Source organism: Thalassophryne amazonica, chromosome 4 (genome assembly GCF_902500255.1).
Source record: "Thalassophryne amazonica chromosome 4, fThaAma1.1, whole genome shotgun sequence".
Classification (NCBI taxonomy): Eukaryota; Metazoa; Chordata; class Actinopteri; order Batrachoidiformes; family Batrachoididae; genus Thalassophryne; species Thalassophryne amazonica.
Genome location: NC_047106.1, coordinates 131,540,396 through 131,560,393, shown reverse-complemented (window position 1 = coordinate 131,560,393; position 19,998 = coordinate 131,540,396). Strand labels below are relative to the sequence as shown.

The window sequence follows — 19,998 nt, the reverse complement described above, 5'->3', positions numbered from 1 at the left end:
AAGATCTGGAGAAGATCTGTATGGAGGAGTGGACCAAAATCCCTGATGCAGTGTACAAAATTGGTCAAGAACTACAGGAAACGTCTGACCTCTGTAATTGGAAACAAAGGTTTCTGTACCAAATATTAAAGTCTGTTTTTCTATTGTATCAAATATTTATTTCATGCAATAAAGTGCAAATTAATTATTTAAAAATCATACACTGTAATTTTCTGAATTTTTTTATTTTTAAATTCTGTCTCTCACAGTTGAAGTGTACCTACGATACAAATTACAGACCTCTCCATTCTTTGTAGGTGGGAAAACTTGCAAAATAGAGAGTGGATCAAACGCTTATTTGCCTCACCGTATATTGAACTGACTTTAATGTTCTTACAGTATGATCTGTGCAAGTGTAATATCTGGAAAATGCAAGTATCAGCAGATACTCTGATCAGAGGAACAAAAAAACATGATTGTGACATCATAGATAAAAGCCTCTTATTAATACATTTATTTCTTTCTGTTTTGTCACTTCCATTCAGTAGTTTGTAAACTAGCAAACGGCACTGCACCCTATATTTTGTAAAAAAAAATATATATATACCGCTTTCGGTTTGATTTACATTTTCTTGGCACCTTCCTTTTTAGTGCTGAATGCTTTTGTTGCCCCCTTCCCCCACCCCATGCAGGTTCAGTGTGAATTTACAGTGTGGTTCTATGGCCAATGCTGTCATTGCCTTACATTTTAACCCACGCTATGAAACCCAGCCTGGATATGTGGTTGCCAACACCTTCCAGTATGGCAACTGGGGCTCTGAAGAGCGGAAACCAAACACTCTGCTACCTCCCGGATCCAGCTTTAACCTGGTGATTAATGTGTGCCGTGACAGCTACCAGGTCTGTATCATCACACTGGTACACAGCATCCATACCTGAAAACATACTGTCAAATCATTAATGTACATATAAGTCAGGGACATAAACGAGCGAAGCTCTTCAGCATCTCCCCGTGTCATTTAGGTCCTTCAGACTTTTTTCAGTAAATGCTTCTGGGGAACATTAGCATGGCTTAAAAACCTTCAGCTTCTGGGAGGCTTTGCCCCCAGATCCCCCAATTGCAGTCCTCTTAACCCCCCACCATTGAAGCATTTTTCTTTATTTGCATCTCATGTGCCTGGAAAGTCCTCACCATCTCATTTAGGTCCTTCAGACTTTATTTTCAGTAAATGCTTCTGGGGAGCATTCGCATGGCTAAAAACTTTCATGCAATTTACACACTAAATAGTCACTGACTGACCTCATGTGCTGTCAAGATGAGCGCTTTCTCTCACTTTAGCGTTCCCAGATTCAATGTTGATTCAACATTTAGCATTTCCTGTTTCAGTGTTGACTGTGCACTGAATTCCTGCAAGATCTCCTCTATTCACGTGAGATCTCCTCTTTCCCCTTTTTGAAATTTTCTTTTTTTTTAAACCGAGACAAACAGTTACACAAAAACCTTACAGAGGATAAACATAACAGTGCAAAACCAACATAATGAAAAACAGGTTAATATCCTTTGCTATAGCTCCTGGAAGTGTTCAACTTTTGACATTTCATGTTTCACCGTGGGCTCAAAATTTGGCACTTCCTGTTTCAGTGTCAACTTACCACTGAATTCACGCAAGATCTCATGAGATCTCCTCTGTTGTCAATCCAGGAAGTGTCGATCCAGGAAGTGTTCAACGTGTGACATTTCCTGTTTCACTGTGTACTCAAAATTTGCCACTTCCTGTTTGGGACTCCCTGTACCATGAGCGAGCTTGTGCTGCTTGCGCGACGCTTCGCTCATAGCGTATTTTGGCCCCAGTCTCCAACATAATACTGTAAAGTGTCTCTGCTAATATCTCAAACTAAAAGGGAAAGGATAAATAAAAATCACACATTTAAAATGAAGTCACGGCAGTCTTTGTAAGACTAGAGCTTACGAATAAAGTAATCCAGAGAATATTAGACAGTAATCGTTGCTACAGTTGCACCCATCAGCACACTCTGACGCGGTGTCAAACAGGGTCAGAGCTGCTTCTCCACATGACTGAAATGTTTAGTGGTTTTAATGTCTTCAGCCACTGTCTTTGTTTTGCTAGGGATGTACCGATCCCGATACCAGTGTGGGGTATTGGCCCAATCCCGTATTCATTTACTCGTGCTTGTAATCATAAAACTTCTCAGATACTCCAAGACACAATACCCCTTTACAGCGGCATGAATTCAACCTCTCAATGAGGGATTTTCACGCACACACTCGTTAATTTCCAGACTATAAACCGCTACTTTTTTCATACGTTTTGAACACTGGCTTAAACAGTGATGTGGCTAATTTATGGATTTTTACGGGCTTTCATGTAATTTACTCATAACTTGTAATACGTCCATCAGTGCTGTCCATTGATTGGATGAAAGCCGCTGTCCATCATGCGGAGAAAATCCACACACAGAGTAAATAATAGTCTTACCTGTTCATGGAATTCATCATCACATGATCCTGAAGAATTATCCACATACAGTCTCCTGAGTTTGGAAAACAACATCTGAAAATACTTTAATTCCTAAGAAACACAGGGTGTCGCGCGGCATCTCCGCAACACACAAAGGCAAAATTGAGTAATTTTGACATTATTTTATTTTATTTTATTTTTTCTTTGTGGATCATGGGATAATTTTCTTGCGTTCAGACAGAATAGCCTGTTGCCTGTGGTAAATGAGCCATTAATGAGGCACAGTGACTCAAATTCTGGCTTAAATTGTGGCTTGTGGAGGCAAGCGGAGGGTCCGGACGCAGCGCCACAGACATTCTGCAAATGGATTACACCTGTAGTGGATCGAGCAGGTCTCCCATTGGCCTGAACACCTGCACCGAGGGCTGAAACTCACCAACCTGATGGACGACCTCCGCCGCTGAAACCATGACCTGCTGAGTTCTGACAGAGGAAATGGTGCAAAGTGTTGAAGTCAAGGAGGAACTTTTTTCAGCCACGACAAGTATTTTCAGATGTTGTTTTCCAAACTCAGGAGGCTTTGTGTGGATTATTTTTCTTCAGGATCATGTTTGGATGAATTCTACTGAAACAGGTAAGACTTTATTATTTACTGTGTGTGTGAATTTACTCCGTATGATGGACTGAATTAGGGGAGGTGATGGTCTAGTGCAGGGGTTGGCAGCGAAGGGCCGAGACACTGCAGGTTTTCCTTGCAGCCGGTCACTTCACCAGGTATGTTTGCCGATGAGCTTCTCCCTTGAAACACCTGATCATTAATGAAATCACCTGCTGAGGTGGTTGGTATCAAGGAAAACCTGCAGTGTTTTGGCCCTTCATGGCACATGATTGCCCTCCCCTGGTCTTGTGGTTAAGCGTTGGGCTTCAGACCAGAGGATCCTCGGTTCTCCTCATAACTCACTCAGTCACCTTAAGCTTAACTCTGTCACTTTATCATCTTATCACGGGTCACTTTAGACAATGTACTTTGGTTTTTAATTGCACTCCTCCCACTGCACTATTTTTTCTGTTTCTCTGTTTTTCTGTTGCACACAGCCTTTCATATTTCATATTTCTTTTTTTTATCTTAGATTTTATCTTATTTTGACACATATGTTATATTTTATCTTAGCATTTTATCTCTTCTTAATGTTGCACCATTGTACCGAAGCAAATTCCTAGTCTGTGAATCCTGTTCACTGGCAATGGCAATAAACGTCTTCTGATTCTGATTCAAATCCCAGCCTGACCAGAAAATCACTAAGGGCCATTGGGCAAGGTCCTTAATCCCCTAGTTGCTCCCGGTGTGTAGTGGGCGCCTTGCATGGCAGCAGCCTGACATCGGAGTGAATGTGAGGCATTTGATGTGTAAACCTTGGATGCTGTAGCTCCTCTGAAAAAGAGAGCTTAAATCAGAAGTGCCTGACTCCGTGGTATAACTCACAAACTCGCAGCTTAAAGCAGATAACCCGTAAGTTGGAGAGGAAATGGCGTCTCACTAATTTAGAAGATCTTCACTTTGCCTGGAAAAAGAGTCTGTTGCTCTATAAAAAGCCTTCCGTAAAGCTAGAACATCTTACTACTCATCACTAATTGAAGAAAATAAGAACAACCCCAGGTTTCTTTTCAGCACTGTAGCCAGGCTGACAAAGAGTCAGAGCTCTATTGAGCCGAGTATTCCTTTAACTTTAACTAGTAATGACTTCATGACTTTCTTTGCTAATAAAATTTTAACTATAAGAGAAAAAATTACTCATAACCATCCCAAAGACGTATCGTTATCTTTGGCTGCTTTCAGTGATGCCGGTATTTGGTTAGACTCTTTCTCTCCGATTGTTCTGTCTGAGTTATTTTCATTAGTTACTTCCTCCAAACCATCAACATGTCTATTAGACCCCATTCCTACCAGGCTGCTCAAGGAAGCCCTACCATTAATTAATGCTTCGATCTTAAATATGATCAATCTATCTTTATTAGTTGGCTATGTACCACAGGCTTTTAAGGTGGCAGTAATTAAACCATTACTTAAAAAGCCATCACTTGACCCAGCTATCTTAGCTAATTATAGGCCAATCTCCAACCTTCCTTTTCTCTCAAAAATTCTTGAAAGAGTAGCTGTAAAACAGCTAACTGATCATCTGCAGAGGAATGGTCTATTTGAAGAGTTTCAGTCAGGTTTTAGAATTCATCATAGTACAGAAACAGCATTAGTGAAGGTTACAAATGATCTTATGGCCTCAGACAGTGGACTCATCTCTGTGCTTGTTCTGTTAGACCTCAGTGCTGCTTTTGATACTGTTGACCATAAAATTTTATTACAGAGATTAGAGCATGCCATAGGTATTAAAGGCACTGCGCTGCAGTGGTTTGAATCATATTTATCTAACAGATTACAATTTGTTCATGTAAATGGGGAATCTTCTTCACAGACTAAGGTTAATTATGGAGTTCCACAAGGTTCTGTGCTAGGACCAATTTTATTCATTTTATACGTTTCCCTTAGGCAGTATTATTAGACGGAATTGCTTAAATTTTCATTGTTACGCAGATGATACCCAGCTTTATCTATTCATGAAGCCAGAGGACACACACCAATTAGCTAAACTGCAGGATTGTCTTACAGACATAAAGACATGGATGACCTCTAATTTCCTGCTTTTAAACTCAGATAAAACTGAAGTTATTGTACTTGGCCCCACACATCTTAGAAACATGGTGTCTAACCAGATCCTTACTCTGGATGGCATTACCCTGACCTCTAGTAATACTGTGAGAAATCTTGGAGTAATTTTTGATCAGGATATGTCATTCAATGTGCATATTAAACAAATATGTAGGACTGCCTTTTTGCATTTGCGCAATATCTCTAAAATTAGAAAGGTCTTGTCTCAGAGTGATGCTGAAAAACTAATTCATGCATTTATTTCCTCTAGGCTGGACTATTGTAATTCATTATTATCAGGTTGTCCTAAAGGTTCCCTGAAAAGCCTTCAGTTAATTCAAAATGCTGCAGCTAGAGTGCTAACAGGGACTAGAAGGAGAGAGCATATCTCATCCATATTGGCCTCTCTTCATTGGCTTCCTGTTAATTCTAGAATAGAATTTAAAATTCTTCTTCTTACTTATAAGGTTTTGAATAATCAGGTCCCATCTTATCTTAAGGACCTCATAATACCATATCACCCCAATAGAGCACTTCGCTCTCAGACTGCAGGCTTACTTGTAGTTCCTAGGGTTTCTAAGAGTAGAATGGGAGGCAGAGCCTTCAGCTTTCAGGCTCCTCTCCTGTGGAACCAGCTCCCAATTCAGATCAGGGAGACAGACACCCCCTCTACTTTTAAGATTAGGCTTAAAACTTTCCTTTTTGCTAAAGCTTATAGTTAGGGCTGGATCAGGTGACCCTGAACCATCCCTTAGTTATGCTGCTATAGACTTAGACTGCTGGGGGGTTCCCATGATGCACTGAGTGTTTCTTTCTCTTTTTGCTCTGTATGCACCACTCTGCATTTAATCATTAGTGATTGATCTCTGCTCCCCTCCACAGCATGTCTTTTTCCTGGTTCTCTCCCTCAGCCTCAACCAGTCCCAGCAGAAGACTGCCCCTCCCTGAGCCTGGTTCTGCTGGAGGTTTCTTCCTGTTAAAAGGGAGTTTTTCCTTCCCACTGTTGCCAAGTGCTTGCTCACAGGGGGTCGTTTTGACCGTTGGGGTTTTTCCGTAATTATTGTATGGTCTTGCCTTACAATATAAGGCACCTTGGGGCAACTGTTTGTTGTGATTTGGCGCTATATAAATAAAATTGATTTGATTTGATTTAAAGCACTTTGAGCATCTGATGCAGATGGAAAAGCGCAATATAAATGTAGTCCATTTTCCATATTAGCATTTGACACTATGGCGCACGTTTTCATCCAGGATGTTCATACTCTGCATTCATCTTTCTCTCAATCCTGACTAGTCTCCCAGTTCCTGCCACTAAAAAACATCCCCACAGTATGATGCTGCTTCCATGATGCTTCACTGTAGGGATGGTGCCTGTTATCCTCCAACAATGATTCCTGGTATTCACGTCAAAGAGTTCAATATTTGTTGCATCAGACCAGAGAATTTTGTTTACTAAGGAGTGGCTTCTGTTTGGCTGCTCTACCATACATTCCTGATTGGTGTATTGCTGCACAGATGGTTGTCCTTCTGGAAGGTTCTCCTCTCTCCACAGAGGAATGCTGAAGTGCTGACAAAGTGACCATTGCGTTCTGGATCACCTCCCTGACTAAGGCCCTTCTCCCCAATCGCTCAGTTTAGACATGCAGCCAGCTCTAGGAAGAGTCCTGGTAAATCTTCCAGTTACGGATGATGGAAGCCACTGTGCTCATTGGGACCTTCAAAGCCACAGAAATGTTTCTGTACCCTTCCCTGATTTGTGCCTTGGGATAATCCTGTTGCAGAGGTCTACAGACAATTCCTTTGACTTCATGCTTGCTTTGTGCTCTGACATGCACTGTCAACTGTGGGACCTTATATGTAGACAGGTGTGTGTTTTTTCAAATCATGTCCAATCAACTGAATTTACCCCAGGTGGACTCCAATTAAGCTGTAGAAACATCTCAAGGATGATCAGTGGAAACAGGATGCACCTGAGCTCAATTTTGAGCTTCATGGCAAAGGCTATGAATACTTATGTACATGTGATTATGTACATGTGATTTCTTAGCATTTTATTTTACATTTGCATTACATTGTTTTTTTTATTTTAATAAATTTGCAAAATTCTCAAAAAAACCTTTTTTCACATTCATTATGAGGTCTTGTATGTAGAATTTTGAGGGAAAAATTTATTTCATTCATTGTGGAATAAGGCTGTAACATAACAAAATGGGGAAAAGGGGAAGTGCTGTAAATACTATCCAGATGTATGTCACATTCCCACATGAGATCCCGAGTAGTACACATCTGTGCAAGGAGTAACGGTGGACTCCATAGGCTTATTTGAGGCTTATTTTTTGAGACAAATTTTTGTAATTTTATGATGATGAAGAGCAAAAAAAAAAAAAAAAAAAAAATTGTCCCACAAGGAGAAATTGTAAGATCGATCTATTCCCACTTCATCTTGTACCCCAAGAATTCATTGTATTTTGTGAATTGGGGTGTAAAGGTCATACAGCTGAAAGTGCTGAAGATCTGATCTTGTCGCATCTCTGACACTGTGAATGTGAGGAGGTTTGAGTGGATCCATCTTCATCACAGCGGAAAGTTTGAAATCTGACAAATCCTGTTTCCTGTCTTCAGCTGACAATCAACGGCTGTCACTTCATGGAGTACAGACACCGGATCCCGTTTAACCAAGTGGACACCATCGCAGTGTCTGGGAAGGTTGAAGTTTCCACCATTGCCTTCCAGAATCCCACTGTGAGTACCACAGCAAAGTCCTACAAAGATGACAAATAGATGAACAAGTTCACTGTAGTTTGATAAATCTGACACTGACACCATAATCCCACATTAATATGTCAGCGGTGATACCACAAGCTAAAATAAATGAATCATAACGTGCTCGCCACCTTCATCCTGGAACCTGATGACTTTCACACACCTCTCGCTGCAGTTTGGTTATGAGCATCTTTAAAGAGATTATACGATACAACTTTTCAGGGGCCTCATTTATAAAAACATTGCGTAGGATTCATACAAAAATATGGGTAGAAACAAAAGGCAAAAATAGTGTGTGAGCAAACTGTTCGTTTGCACACCTGAAAAGAAAATCATCTTTTTTAAATAAATCATACACTACTTTGACTTGTGTGCACATGGATCTGCCTCATGTCCCACCCGCTACACGCCCACATTCAACCACACATGATCAATGCAGAACACATGAAAACATACACGTACACATACATGTGAAGCCAGGGATGGACTGGGACCAAAAAACAGCCCTGGACTTCTCCCCCAAATAGGCCCACCAACTAACGGGGGGGTTGCTAGTGAAAAATGCTGGTATCTTGTGCCTGTGATTTTAAATTGATTGAAAAAAAAGACTATTTACGATTGTTTATTCAAGGACACAAAAACACCTAATGCTAATGTTATTGTTGATTATATCTAAAATGTGTGATGGGATCTAGGAAAACCCTTCACATTGTGCACTGGCATATGTCCAGGAAAAAAGGTAAGGCAGAAACAGGTTCACTCATTCACACCTTGTGGGCATGCTCTAAACTGCATAACTACTTGTATTGGACATCTATATTTAATACATTTTCAGAAATATATAATGTTAAATTTTCTCCTTCTGCTCTGACTGCAATTTTTGGAGTCATACCTTCAGACGTCTTACATCCAAAATATAATTTAAATTCGATAGCATTTGCTACACTGATTGCAAGATGCCTGATACTTTTGAGGTGGAAACAGGAAGCCCCTCCCACACATGAGCAGTGGCTTGCAGAGCTCATGAAATTTTTGCATTTAGAGAAGATGAGATATACCCTGGTAGGTTCAACTGAAAAAAATTTCAAGGCATGGCAGCCTTTTCTGACAAATATGGAATCATTTAGAATGATCATCTTACCATGACTTGAAACCCAATCACTAATACACTATGACAGTTAGCTGTGAAATGAATGTTCTACCCATGTGTGATCTTCACATCTGCGAGGCATTAATTTTGTTGGTTTGGAACCAAAATTTTGCTCGTTTACTAGTGTGCTTGGGCTCATTGTCTTGTTGAAACACCCATTTCAAGGGCATGTCCTCTTCAGCAAAAGGCAACATGACCTCTTCAAGTATTTTGACATATCCAAACTGATCCATGATACCTGGTTTGCGATATATAGGCCCAACACCATAGTAGGAGAAACATGCCCATATCATGATGCTTGCACCACCATGCTTCACTGTCTTCACTGTGAACTGTGGCTTGAATTCAGAGTTTGGGGGTCATCTCACAAACTGTCTGCGGCCCTTGGACCCAAAAAGAACAATTTTACTCTCATCAGTCCACAAAATATTCCTACATTTCTCTTTAGGCCAGTTGATGTGTTTTTTGGCAAATTGTAACGTCTTCTGCACGTCTTTTATTTAACAAAGGGACTTTGCGGGGGATTCTTGCAAATAAATTAGCTTCACACAGGCGTCTTCTAACTGTCACAGCACTTACAGGTAACTCCAGACTGTCTTTGATCATCCTGGAGCTGATCAATGGGTGAGCCTTTGCCATTCTGGCTATTCTTCTATCCATTTTGATGGTTGTTTTCCGTTTTCTTCCACGCGTCTCTGGGTTTTTATGTCCATTTTAAAGCATTGGAGATCATTGTAGATGAACAGCCTATAATTTTTTGCACCTGCGTATAAGTTTTTCCCTCTCCAGTCAACTTTTTAATCAAACTACGCTGTTCTTCTGAACAATGTCTTGACCGTCCCATTTTTCTCAGGCTTTCAAAGAGAAAAGCATGTTCAACAGGTGCTGGCTTCATCCTTAAATAGGGGACACCTGATTCACACCTGTTTGTTCCACAAAATTGACGAACTCACTGACTGAATGCCACACTACTATTATTGTGAACACCCCCTTTTCTACTTTTTTTTACTAATAGCCCAATTTCATAGCCTTAAGAGTGTGCATATCATGAATGCTTGGTCTTGTTGGATTTGTGAGAATCTACTGAATCTACTGGTACCTTGTTTCCCATTTAACAATAAGAAATATACTCAAAACCTGGATTAATCTTTTTAGTCACATAGCACTACTGTTATTCTGAACACTACTGTAAGAACGCATGAATTAATAAAAAAATAAAACCCCAAACACTGTCATCATCTTTCAAAGGCAGTAAAACACAGTATTAGAAGTCACAGTTTATCTCAGTATTAGATACACGATCTAAAAAGCTCCTGCTTTTTTCACACGTTTTGAACCTTGCGGCTTAAACAACCGCAATATGTCCATTAATGCATTGATTGTCAGAGTAAAATACATGTTAGTAAATATAAATTCTTACCTGTTAGTTTCAGTGGGATTCATCTGAAGAAATAAAGCATCCTTTTTTTCACCCATATTGGTCTCTCTTCATTGGCTTCCTGTTAATTCTAGAATAGAATTTAAAATTCTTCTTCTTACTTATAAGGTTTTGAATAATCAGGTCCCATCTTATCTTAGGGACCTCATAGTACCATATTACCCCAATAGAGCGCTTCACTCTCAGACTGCAGGCTTACTTATAGTTCCTAGGGTTTGTAAAAGTAGAATGGGAGGCAGAGCCTTCAGCTTTCAGGCTCCTCTCCTGTGGAACCAGCTCCCAATTCGGATTAGGGAGACAGACACCCTCTCTACTTTTAAGATTAGGCTTAAAACTTTCCTTTTTGAAAAAGCTTATAGTTAGGGTTGGATCAGGTGACCCTGAACCATCCCTTAGTTATGCTGCTATAGACTTAGACTGGTGGGGGCTTCCCACTGTTGCCAAGTGCTTGCTCATAGGGGGTCGTTTTGACCGTTGGGGTTTTTCTGTAATTATTCTATGGCTTTTGCCTTACAATATGAAGCGCCTTGGGGCAACTGTTTGTTGTGATTTGGTGCTATATAAATAAAATTGATTTGATTTTAAAAATCCAAAACAGTATCTAAACGGTGAAAAGTACCTCCCTCTGTACACAGCTGCACCGTGAGAGCTCCTCTCCCCCACAGAGTCTTGGCAATTAAATTATCCCATCAGCCACAAAGAAATACCATCCGTTTTGTTTGTGTCTAGGGGACGGTAACAGTGTAATGTCCAAAGTGAACCTGAACTACACTACCCACAATGCTCCCTGTATGCACTTAATGATGATGTCATCAGCAAGCAACAGGCAGCCAGTCTGCCACAAATACACAACAGACAGACTAAAATGTTTGATTTTAGGGTTTACAAGCATTTTTGACCTTTTAAAGTTTGCTCACTTTACCAGCAAAAAAAAATCGGGCTGAAAGTTATTGGAACTAAATTTATCAGAAGATAATTGGTCCGATGTTGGCTTTAAAACTTATCTGAAAAGCTAATCCGCTAGCACAAACATTAGCTTCGATAATTATCTGTTATCGGATTAGCTGAACTGTGCCCACCACTGCTTGTCGGGTAGTATTTTAACTTGATTCAAGGAGATATTGATAGACTTCGGTGCTTTTATAGTTCCTCATAGCCAAACCGTCCACACAAAGTAGTTAACAATATCAGCATACATAATCAAGGGCCACTTTTTCATGTCATCTTCCCACTCTGTTATGACCCATGGGTGAGCCAGAGTTGCTCCCTTTGAGCTTTTCAAAAAGGTTTTTGTTCTACCCATGTAATATCTTCCATTTTCCTATATTGAAAACACCGCTCACCGGAAGTCGTAAGCCAAAATGGACATGCCTTTGTTGTAAAAGTAGGTGGGGCTGAATAAGGTGAATTCTCTGCTCCTTATAAAATAAATTAAATATTTTAACAGACAAAAACAAATCCATTTGTTCCCTCAATTCAAACACTGATGCTGTCCCAATGTCAAATGATCAAGCATTATAATTGTTTTACATTTCAATGGTATTCATTGTTTTTATAATGTTCTATAGTCTCTCATTATTTTGTTCTCATGCATTTTCTTCGATTTATAAACATTTGTACAACATCTACATGCTTCTGCGGCTGTAAGAGCACACATCAGTGCGGATGCAGTATCACACCTGTCACCATACCATGGTCACACTGTGTTTGTGCGCATGCACACGATCGTGCACAAATCCATCGCTGCGGGATCCGCCCACATTCTCAGTGGTCATATATGGCTGTCCAACCATCTGTCCCTCCCGGCCGCATAACGAGGTTTGGTATTTTCCCCCATTCAGCCTGATTCGGCCTCATTCATGCTCATTCGTGTTATGTGCGAAGGCGCTTTAAGAAATCACAAGTACGTAAGTATTCACACCTTTTTGCTCAATACTTTGTTATGCACCTTTGCCATCAATTACAGCCTCAGATCTTGAATATGATGCCACAAGCTTGGTACACCAATCCTTGGGCAGTTTTGCCTATTTCTCTTTTCAGCACCTCTCAAGCCCCGTCAGGTTGGATGGGGAGCATTGGTGCACAGCCATTTTTAGTTCTCTCCTGAGCCACTCAAGGACATTCACAGAGTTGTCCTGAAGCCACTCCTTTCATATTTTGGCTGTGTGCTTAGGGTCATTGTCCTGCTGAAAGATGAACTGTCACCCCAGTTTAAGATAAAGAGCGCTCTGGAGCAGGTTTTCACCCAGGTTGTTTTTTTTTTTTTTATTAGGAGGTAAGGCACAGGAATGATCAGATCACATCTGCAATGCGGCTGTCAATAAGCACAATCAGTATTGTTGTGTGTTGGGGGGTTTGGCTGGATATTTTTGTGTTGTTTTCTTTTCTTTGCTCTCCAGGTGGTATGCAAACTGGTTTTTGTCTGTGGAGAAGGTGCTGGCAGAAGAGTCCTTCACCCTCATCAGCATTATTAGCTGCACTTGTGGAGGATGTTCACGTGCAGGCCTAATGACTCGCAGCACCTGTGGATGATGCTCACGTGGAAAATTAAAGACTTTCAGCTGAAGCAGATAATGAGATGGCATTCTGCATTTAAGCCATGAGTGATTCAAGCAGAATTGCCAGGAACTCGACCTTGTGACGTTCGTTTGTGAGACGCTGAGGACCGCGCCAGGGTTTGACACATCGTGCCTGTGAAGGAGGACGGGTGAGGGACACATGCTGTCAGCACACATCAAAGGTGATTATTGTCTGAATGATCGTTAATAGTAATTTTGCATTTTGTTACGCAGTATATTTGAACATTGATGAGAATTGTGCAGTTTGCTTCTCACTGCCGTGGCATACGGACTGATGATCCTCCACCTGTTGTGAGAAGCTGCTCATTTACATAAAGCTTAAATTCAGACCTGAATGTGTTGCTGATAGTGTGTGCCTCTGAAGGATATTTGCTGTAGCTCTGTTGACTTACCTCACCTTTTCCATCCTTAACAGAGACAGTTTGTCGTGTCCACCTGCGGGGTGTTTGGCGGTGAATCTGAGTCCAGAAGCGATCCTTTTGGGCGCTGGAGAGCGCGCCGTCCTTCACTCCGCCAGACAAACCAAATATTTATGTTGTACACTAATTATTGCACTGGAGGGGAAATAAAACTGTTTTGTTTTTGGAACCGCTTTCTGGTTATTTAGCGCTGGGTTCGGTCAGACGTTGGTCCGCTCCTCAACCTGCGTCTGCACATAACAAGTATAGTAGAAATACTGTGCATCACATTGAATGAAAAATAATGCATATGATAATCTGCCTCCTAAGGTTTTCTGTTTGAACAGGAACCGGAACATGAAAAGGCAAAACAAGCAAAGTAAAAAAAAATAAAATAAATTAATAATAATAATAATCAAGAAATTATGAGAATACTAAAAATATTTTTAACAGGGAGGGAGAGGAGGAGAGGGGGTCCATCAATCATGAGAGTGAGTTGAGAGAGCGAAAGAATGTTAAAAAGGGAAGCCATTTGTTATAAAATTGATCAGAGTTACCTTTCAGTGAACATCTAATCTTCTCCAGCTTTAAAAAACACATGGTGTCATTGAGCCACTGAGCACTAGAGGGCGCTTTAGTTGACTTCCAGTGAAGAAGAAGATGCCGTCTTGCCAATAGAGAAGTGAAAGCTAAAATATCTACTTGGTTAGAGGTAAACCTGGTATGGTCTTCTGGGAGCCCGAATATGGCGACATGGGGTGATATTTTTATGGTCTTTGAAAATATTTTTGACATGGTATCAAAGTAGTTCTGCCAGAAGCGAGACAGCAAGGAACAGGAGTAAAACATATGAGTTAAATTGCAAAATGGAGCTTGACATTTGTCGCAACTGTCAGTGACAGTGGAATAGATTTGTGAGAGTCGAGCTTTGGAATAATGGACTCTGAACAGTACTTTAAACTGTATGAGGGTGAGACAAGCACAAGCTGAGCTTGTATAAATTTTTTTAAGAGCAATGTCCCACCAGTTATCTTACAAATTCAAGCCCAGTTCTTGTTCCCAGGCAGCCTTGACTTTGGTGACTGGTGTGCAATCAAAGGACAAAATCTGATTATAAACTTTAGATATGAGTGACTTCTGGAGTGGGTCATGGCTTAGAAGATCTTCCCAGTGTAGACTTGGTGGTATTGAGGGAAAATCTGGAAACAAGTCCTTAGCACATTGTCTAATTTGAAAATAACGAAAAAGATGAGATGGTGGAAGATTAAATTCTACTGAGAGATCTGAGAAGCTGTGAAAAATACCATCCTTGTAAAGATCTTTTAAAACGTTTCAATCCTTTGTTATGCCAAGCAAAAAAGGTTGAATCTGTAATCGCAGGTTGAAATAGATGATTCCTTAATAGAGGAGTTAAAGTAGAGGTAGACTTGAATTTGAAATGCCTCCTAAATTGATACCAAATTTTGAGTGTGGAATGAACCACTTGGTTATTTGTAAAGCCGGAAAGATTGGATGGAATAGAAGAGGTAAGCAAAGCGATAAGGGAGGATGAATCACAAGACTGTGCCTCTAAATTGCACCATGGCAAATCTATTGATCTGAACCAAAATGAGGTCTTGTGAATATGTGCAGCCCAATAATATAATTGGAAATTTGGAAGAGACAATTCGCCAATGAATTTACATGTCTGAAGTGTGGATTTGCGGATCCTGGGTACCTTTCCACCCCATAAGAAGTGAGAAATAGTTTGATCAATTGTATTAAAGAACTGTTTAGGCAAAAAAAAGTGGGAGACAGTGGAATAAAAATAAAAACTTGGGCAAGATGTTCATTTTGACTGCATTAATTCTTCCAATTAAAGAAAGAGGTAAGCTCCCCCATCTTTGGCAATCAGATTTAACTTTAGACATTAAAGGCAAGAAGTTGGCAGAAAAAAGGGAATTTAATGTTCTGGTTACATTGATCCCTAGATACCTAAAGCCAGACATGCTCAATTTAAAGGGAATATCGGATTGTTTGAGTTGTAATGCTGAAGCGTTAATAGGATAGCATTCAGTTTTAGAGATATTCACCTTGTAGCCCGAAAATGATCCAAATCGCCGAAAAACATAAAATTTTTGGAATGATAGAACGGGATCAGAGACATATAACAATAAATCATCGGCATAGAGTGATAGCTTAAACTCTGTGCCCAGTCGAGTAATCCCAGTAAAAATGGAGGACAAGCACAAAAAGATTGACAAAGGCTCTATGGCTATTGCGAACAATAGGGGTGATAAAGGACACCTCTGTCTGGTGTCACGGGCAAGAGAGAAAAAATTTGATTGGATATTATTGATGGAAATATTAGCTTGTGGAGATGTGTAAAGGAGACGGATCCATGAAATTAACCCGTCACCCAGCTCAAATTTCTTTAGAACAGCGAACAAGTAGTCCCATTCAACCCTGTCGAACGCTTTTTCAGCGTCGACTGAGATCACTACTTCGGGTATTACTGCAGTAGTTCTGGAATAGATAATTTTTAAAAGTGTACGAACATTAAAGAAGAGCTGCCGCCCCTTAACAAATCCAGTTTGCTCAGGTGAAACAATAGCTGGTACAATATTTTCCAGGCGATTGGCCAAGACTTTAGCCAGGATCTTAGCATCCACATTTATCAATGACAGAGGTCTGTAGGAGCTACAGAGATCCGGATCCTTATCTTTTTTTAAGAGGAGACTTATGGATGCTTGTCTTAAAGTGGGTGGAAGAGTTCCCAATTGAAGTGATTCCATATACACAGCATGTAATAATGGGGACAGTTTATACTGAAATTTTTTTTAAAAACTCAACTGAAAACCCATCTGGGCCAGGAGCCTTGTTATTTTGCATGCATCTCATAGCGAAATTTATTTCTTCTACCGTCAATGGTGAGTCAAGTTCTTTAAGAGAAACTGGGTTTATCACTGGGAAATTAAAACTATCTAGGAATAGGTTCATTTCTGTAGTGTTAGGTGGAGATTCAGACATATATAAAGATGAGTAAAATGAGTGGAAAAGAACTAATGGTGGTGGGATCACTGTGCAGTGTCCCTGCTGAATCCTTTATCTGGGGAATCATACGTGAGGCTGTCTGGCATCGTAGTTGGTGAGCTAAAAGCCGGCTTGCCCTATCACCATGTTCATAATATATGGAGCACGAGCGTAGGAGAAGCCTCTCTGCATCATTAGTGGTGATAAGGTCAAATTCAGTCTGTAGCTCAACATGTTGTTTTAGTAAATTGGGGGAGGAACAAGTGGCGAGTTGTTGGTCTATTTTAGTGATATTGATAGAAAGTTCTTGTAGTTTGGCTTTTCGAGATTTGTTAGAATGGGCAGAGTAGGAGATTATTTGTCCCGTAAGTATGCTTTTAATGATTCCCACAGGAGTGAACATGTGATTGGTTCTGTGTCATTTTGATTAATAGCAATAAAATCGTCAATTTTAGCTGCAATAAATTTATTGAATTCATCATCTGAAAGAAGTAATGAATTGAACCTCCAAGGTGTTGAGTAGCGAGGTTGTGAGGAAAACTGAATATCTAAAGAAAGAGGGGCATGATCGGAAATAACGATAGGGTGGTAATTAACATTAAGTACATTGGGAATTAATTTGGCATCAATAAAATAGTAATCAATCCGAGAGAAAGATTGATGCATCTGTGAAAAGAAAGAGAATTCCTTGGTCTGGGGATTGTAAAATCTCCAAGGATCAATGCAACCATTTTTAGACATGAAATCACAAAGAGATCTTGACATTAAAGATAGGGTTAGGGTTCGTGGGTTAGAATGATCTAGATTGGGGTCAATTACACAATTCATGTCCCCACCAAATATATGGAGATTATTATTCAGAGGGAAGACGTTCAAAAAGCCTATTCATAAAATGTGGATCATCAAAATTGGGGGCATATATATTAACTAATAGGATGGGAACATGGAATAGTGTGCCTACAATAATCAAGTATCTACCATCTTTGTCTGATATAACTTTAGAAGCTGAGAACTGAATTGACTTACCAATTAAAATAGCGACCCCTCTGGCTTTAGAATTGAAATTCGAGTGAAACACCTCAGAAACCCAGGGACATTTAAGTCTGACCTTGTCTTTGATATGCATGTGGATTTCTTGTAAAAACACTAGATCAGCTTTAAGACGTTTCATATGAGTAAATATCCTAAATCTCTTAATTGGACTCCCCATGCCTTTAATATTCCAGCTCAAAAATCTCACAGAAGACCCAATACCATAAGTATTAGCTTTGGTAGACATTATTTACCTGGACATAGACATAGACTGAATGTGGACCCACCAAAAGGAAAGGAGTATTAAAAAAAAAAACACACACACAACACACACACTCAAAGATAGAACAACCCACCCCCCACCCACCCCCACAGCACCTACAATGACCCCATCCCCAAACTATAGAGTACCCAGTGCTAACTCCACAAGGAGTTGAATCTCTAAGACAAATACGGTTTTTTGACTAATGGTTAAGTCAGATTTCGGTTTGAGCTCCTACAAACCTAGCAACAATTTACCACAAGGCACAACTAATGCAAGTCCAAATTGAACTGAAATTAACATGAAAATGGAAAAGTGAGAAGAAAGAGGAAAATAAAAAAATAATGATAATAATAATAATAATAATAATAAAGAAAGAAAGAATGAAAAATGAATAAAAGTTAAAAAAAAAAAAAAAGGGGGGGGGGGAGAGCAAAGCATAACCTGCAAAGGCATGAAAACGACCGTGTATGATCGGCAAAATATTATCAGTCACCACTTCAGTGTTGTGCATATTTTCTCAGTTTTATTTCGTGCCTAGTGACCTGATGAATGCGGTGGCCTCTTCTGGTGATTTAAACTCTCTCACTGCACCATTGTGTGTAACACGGAGGCGCGCTGGGTAAAGCAGTCCGAAGCGTATCCCCGGTATCTCACGGAGCTGGCGTCGGACATCATTAAAGGCAGCTCGGGTGCGAGCCGTCTTCTGAGTGTGGTCGGGGAAGATGGAAAAGTTCATGTCGCCGATCTTGATCCGTTGCTGGACCCTGGCTCTGCGCAGTATGTCCACACAGTCCATATGATAATGCGGATGAGCAAAGATGGGGCGGGGGCGTCCTCCGGGTCCCGGGTTCGGCTGAAAAGTGCAGTGAGCGCGGTCAACGAGGGGCTCTTTCTCAAGCTGGAATGCCTCCTTTAGCAGAGAGGAGACGGCCATATCGATAGAAGAGGTGAAAAAATCCTCAGGGATCCCCACTAACCGTATATTGTTGCGCCGAGGTCTTGCCTCCAAGTCCTCGCATTTAGTGTCCAGTCTTGTCAGTTACGTTGACAGGTAATCCACCTTAGCTTGTAGTATAGAGATGTCGTCAGTGCAGGAGGAGAGCGACGTTTCCATTTCACCTACGGTGCCCTTCAGAGCGCGGACATCAGACTGGATGCTTGTAATGGTAGCAGATAGCTCGGACTTCACAGCCTGGAGCTCATCCTTGATGCTTGATAAATTTTGAGTCAGGGCCGCTTGTAGCTCAGATTTAAAAATAACCGACATCTCGGTGCTGAGTGATGAGAGCAATTCGGCCTTGAAGTCATGGGGAAGAGAGCCGCCGCTTGCGGCTTCGAACGAGCAGGAGGGGGAGCACGAGCCACCACCAGCCAAGGATGGAGCGGGAGAAGGCCGAGACGGCTGTATATTTAGCTTAGCTTGTTTTGGAGCCATCTTTACCGGGAAGAGGTCGGCGGTAAATTGAAGATATGGTGGCGAAGCAAACACACACCAAAAAACAAAAAAAAAAAAAGGAAAAAAGATTAAAAAGATGAAGGAAAGTGTGCCTAAGATTGGTTTTGTAGAAGTAGTTGCAGGAGCTCAGAAAAACACGTCCTACTCCATGAGTCACTGCACCGGAAGTCCCAGGTTGTCTTTGTACATTGATGCATTCATCATTCCCTCAATCCTGACTAGTCTCCCAGTTCCTGCTGCTGAAAAACATCCCCACAGCATGATGCTGCCACCACCATGCTTCGCTGTAGGGATGGTCGCTGGTTTCCTTCAAACATGATGCCTGGCATTCACGCTAAAGAGTTCAGTCTTTGTCTCATCAGACCAGAGAATTATGTTTGTCATGGTCTGAGAGTCATTCAAGTACCTTTTTGGCAAACTTCAGGTGGGCTGCCATGTGCCTTTAACTAAGGAGGGGCTTCCGTCTGGCCACTCTACCATACATACCTGATTGGTGGATTGCTGCAGAGATGATCGTCCTTCTGGAAGGTTCTCCTTTCTCCACAGAGGCATGCTGGAGCTCTGACAGAGTGACCATCAGGTTCTTGGTCACCTCCCTGACTAAGGCCCTTCTCTCCCGATTGCTGAGTTTAGATGGGCAGCCAGGTCTAGGAAGAGCCCTGGCAGATCCAAACTTCTTCCGTTTACTGATGGTGGAGGCCACTGTGGTCATTAGATTAAATTAGATAGAACTTGATTAATCCCT

At 40.9% G+C, this 19,998-nt stretch overlaps 1 protein-coding gene across 1 annotated transcript in view; it reads left to right on the top strand.

The window, feature by feature from the left end:
* Positions 1 to 636: 636 nt before the first annotated feature.
* Positions 637 to 19,998, top strand: part of LOC117509039 (galectin-9C-like) — a 46,841-nt gene continuing 27,479 nt past the window's right edge. Inside the window, exons 1-2 of the mRNA XM_034168853.1 lie at positions 637 to 879; positions 7,783 to 7,902. Of these exons, the coding sequence (XP_034024744.1) occupies positions 637 to 879; positions 7,783 to 7,902 (363 nt within the window). The remainder of the gene's footprint in view (positions 880 to 7,782; positions 7,903 to 19,998) is intronic.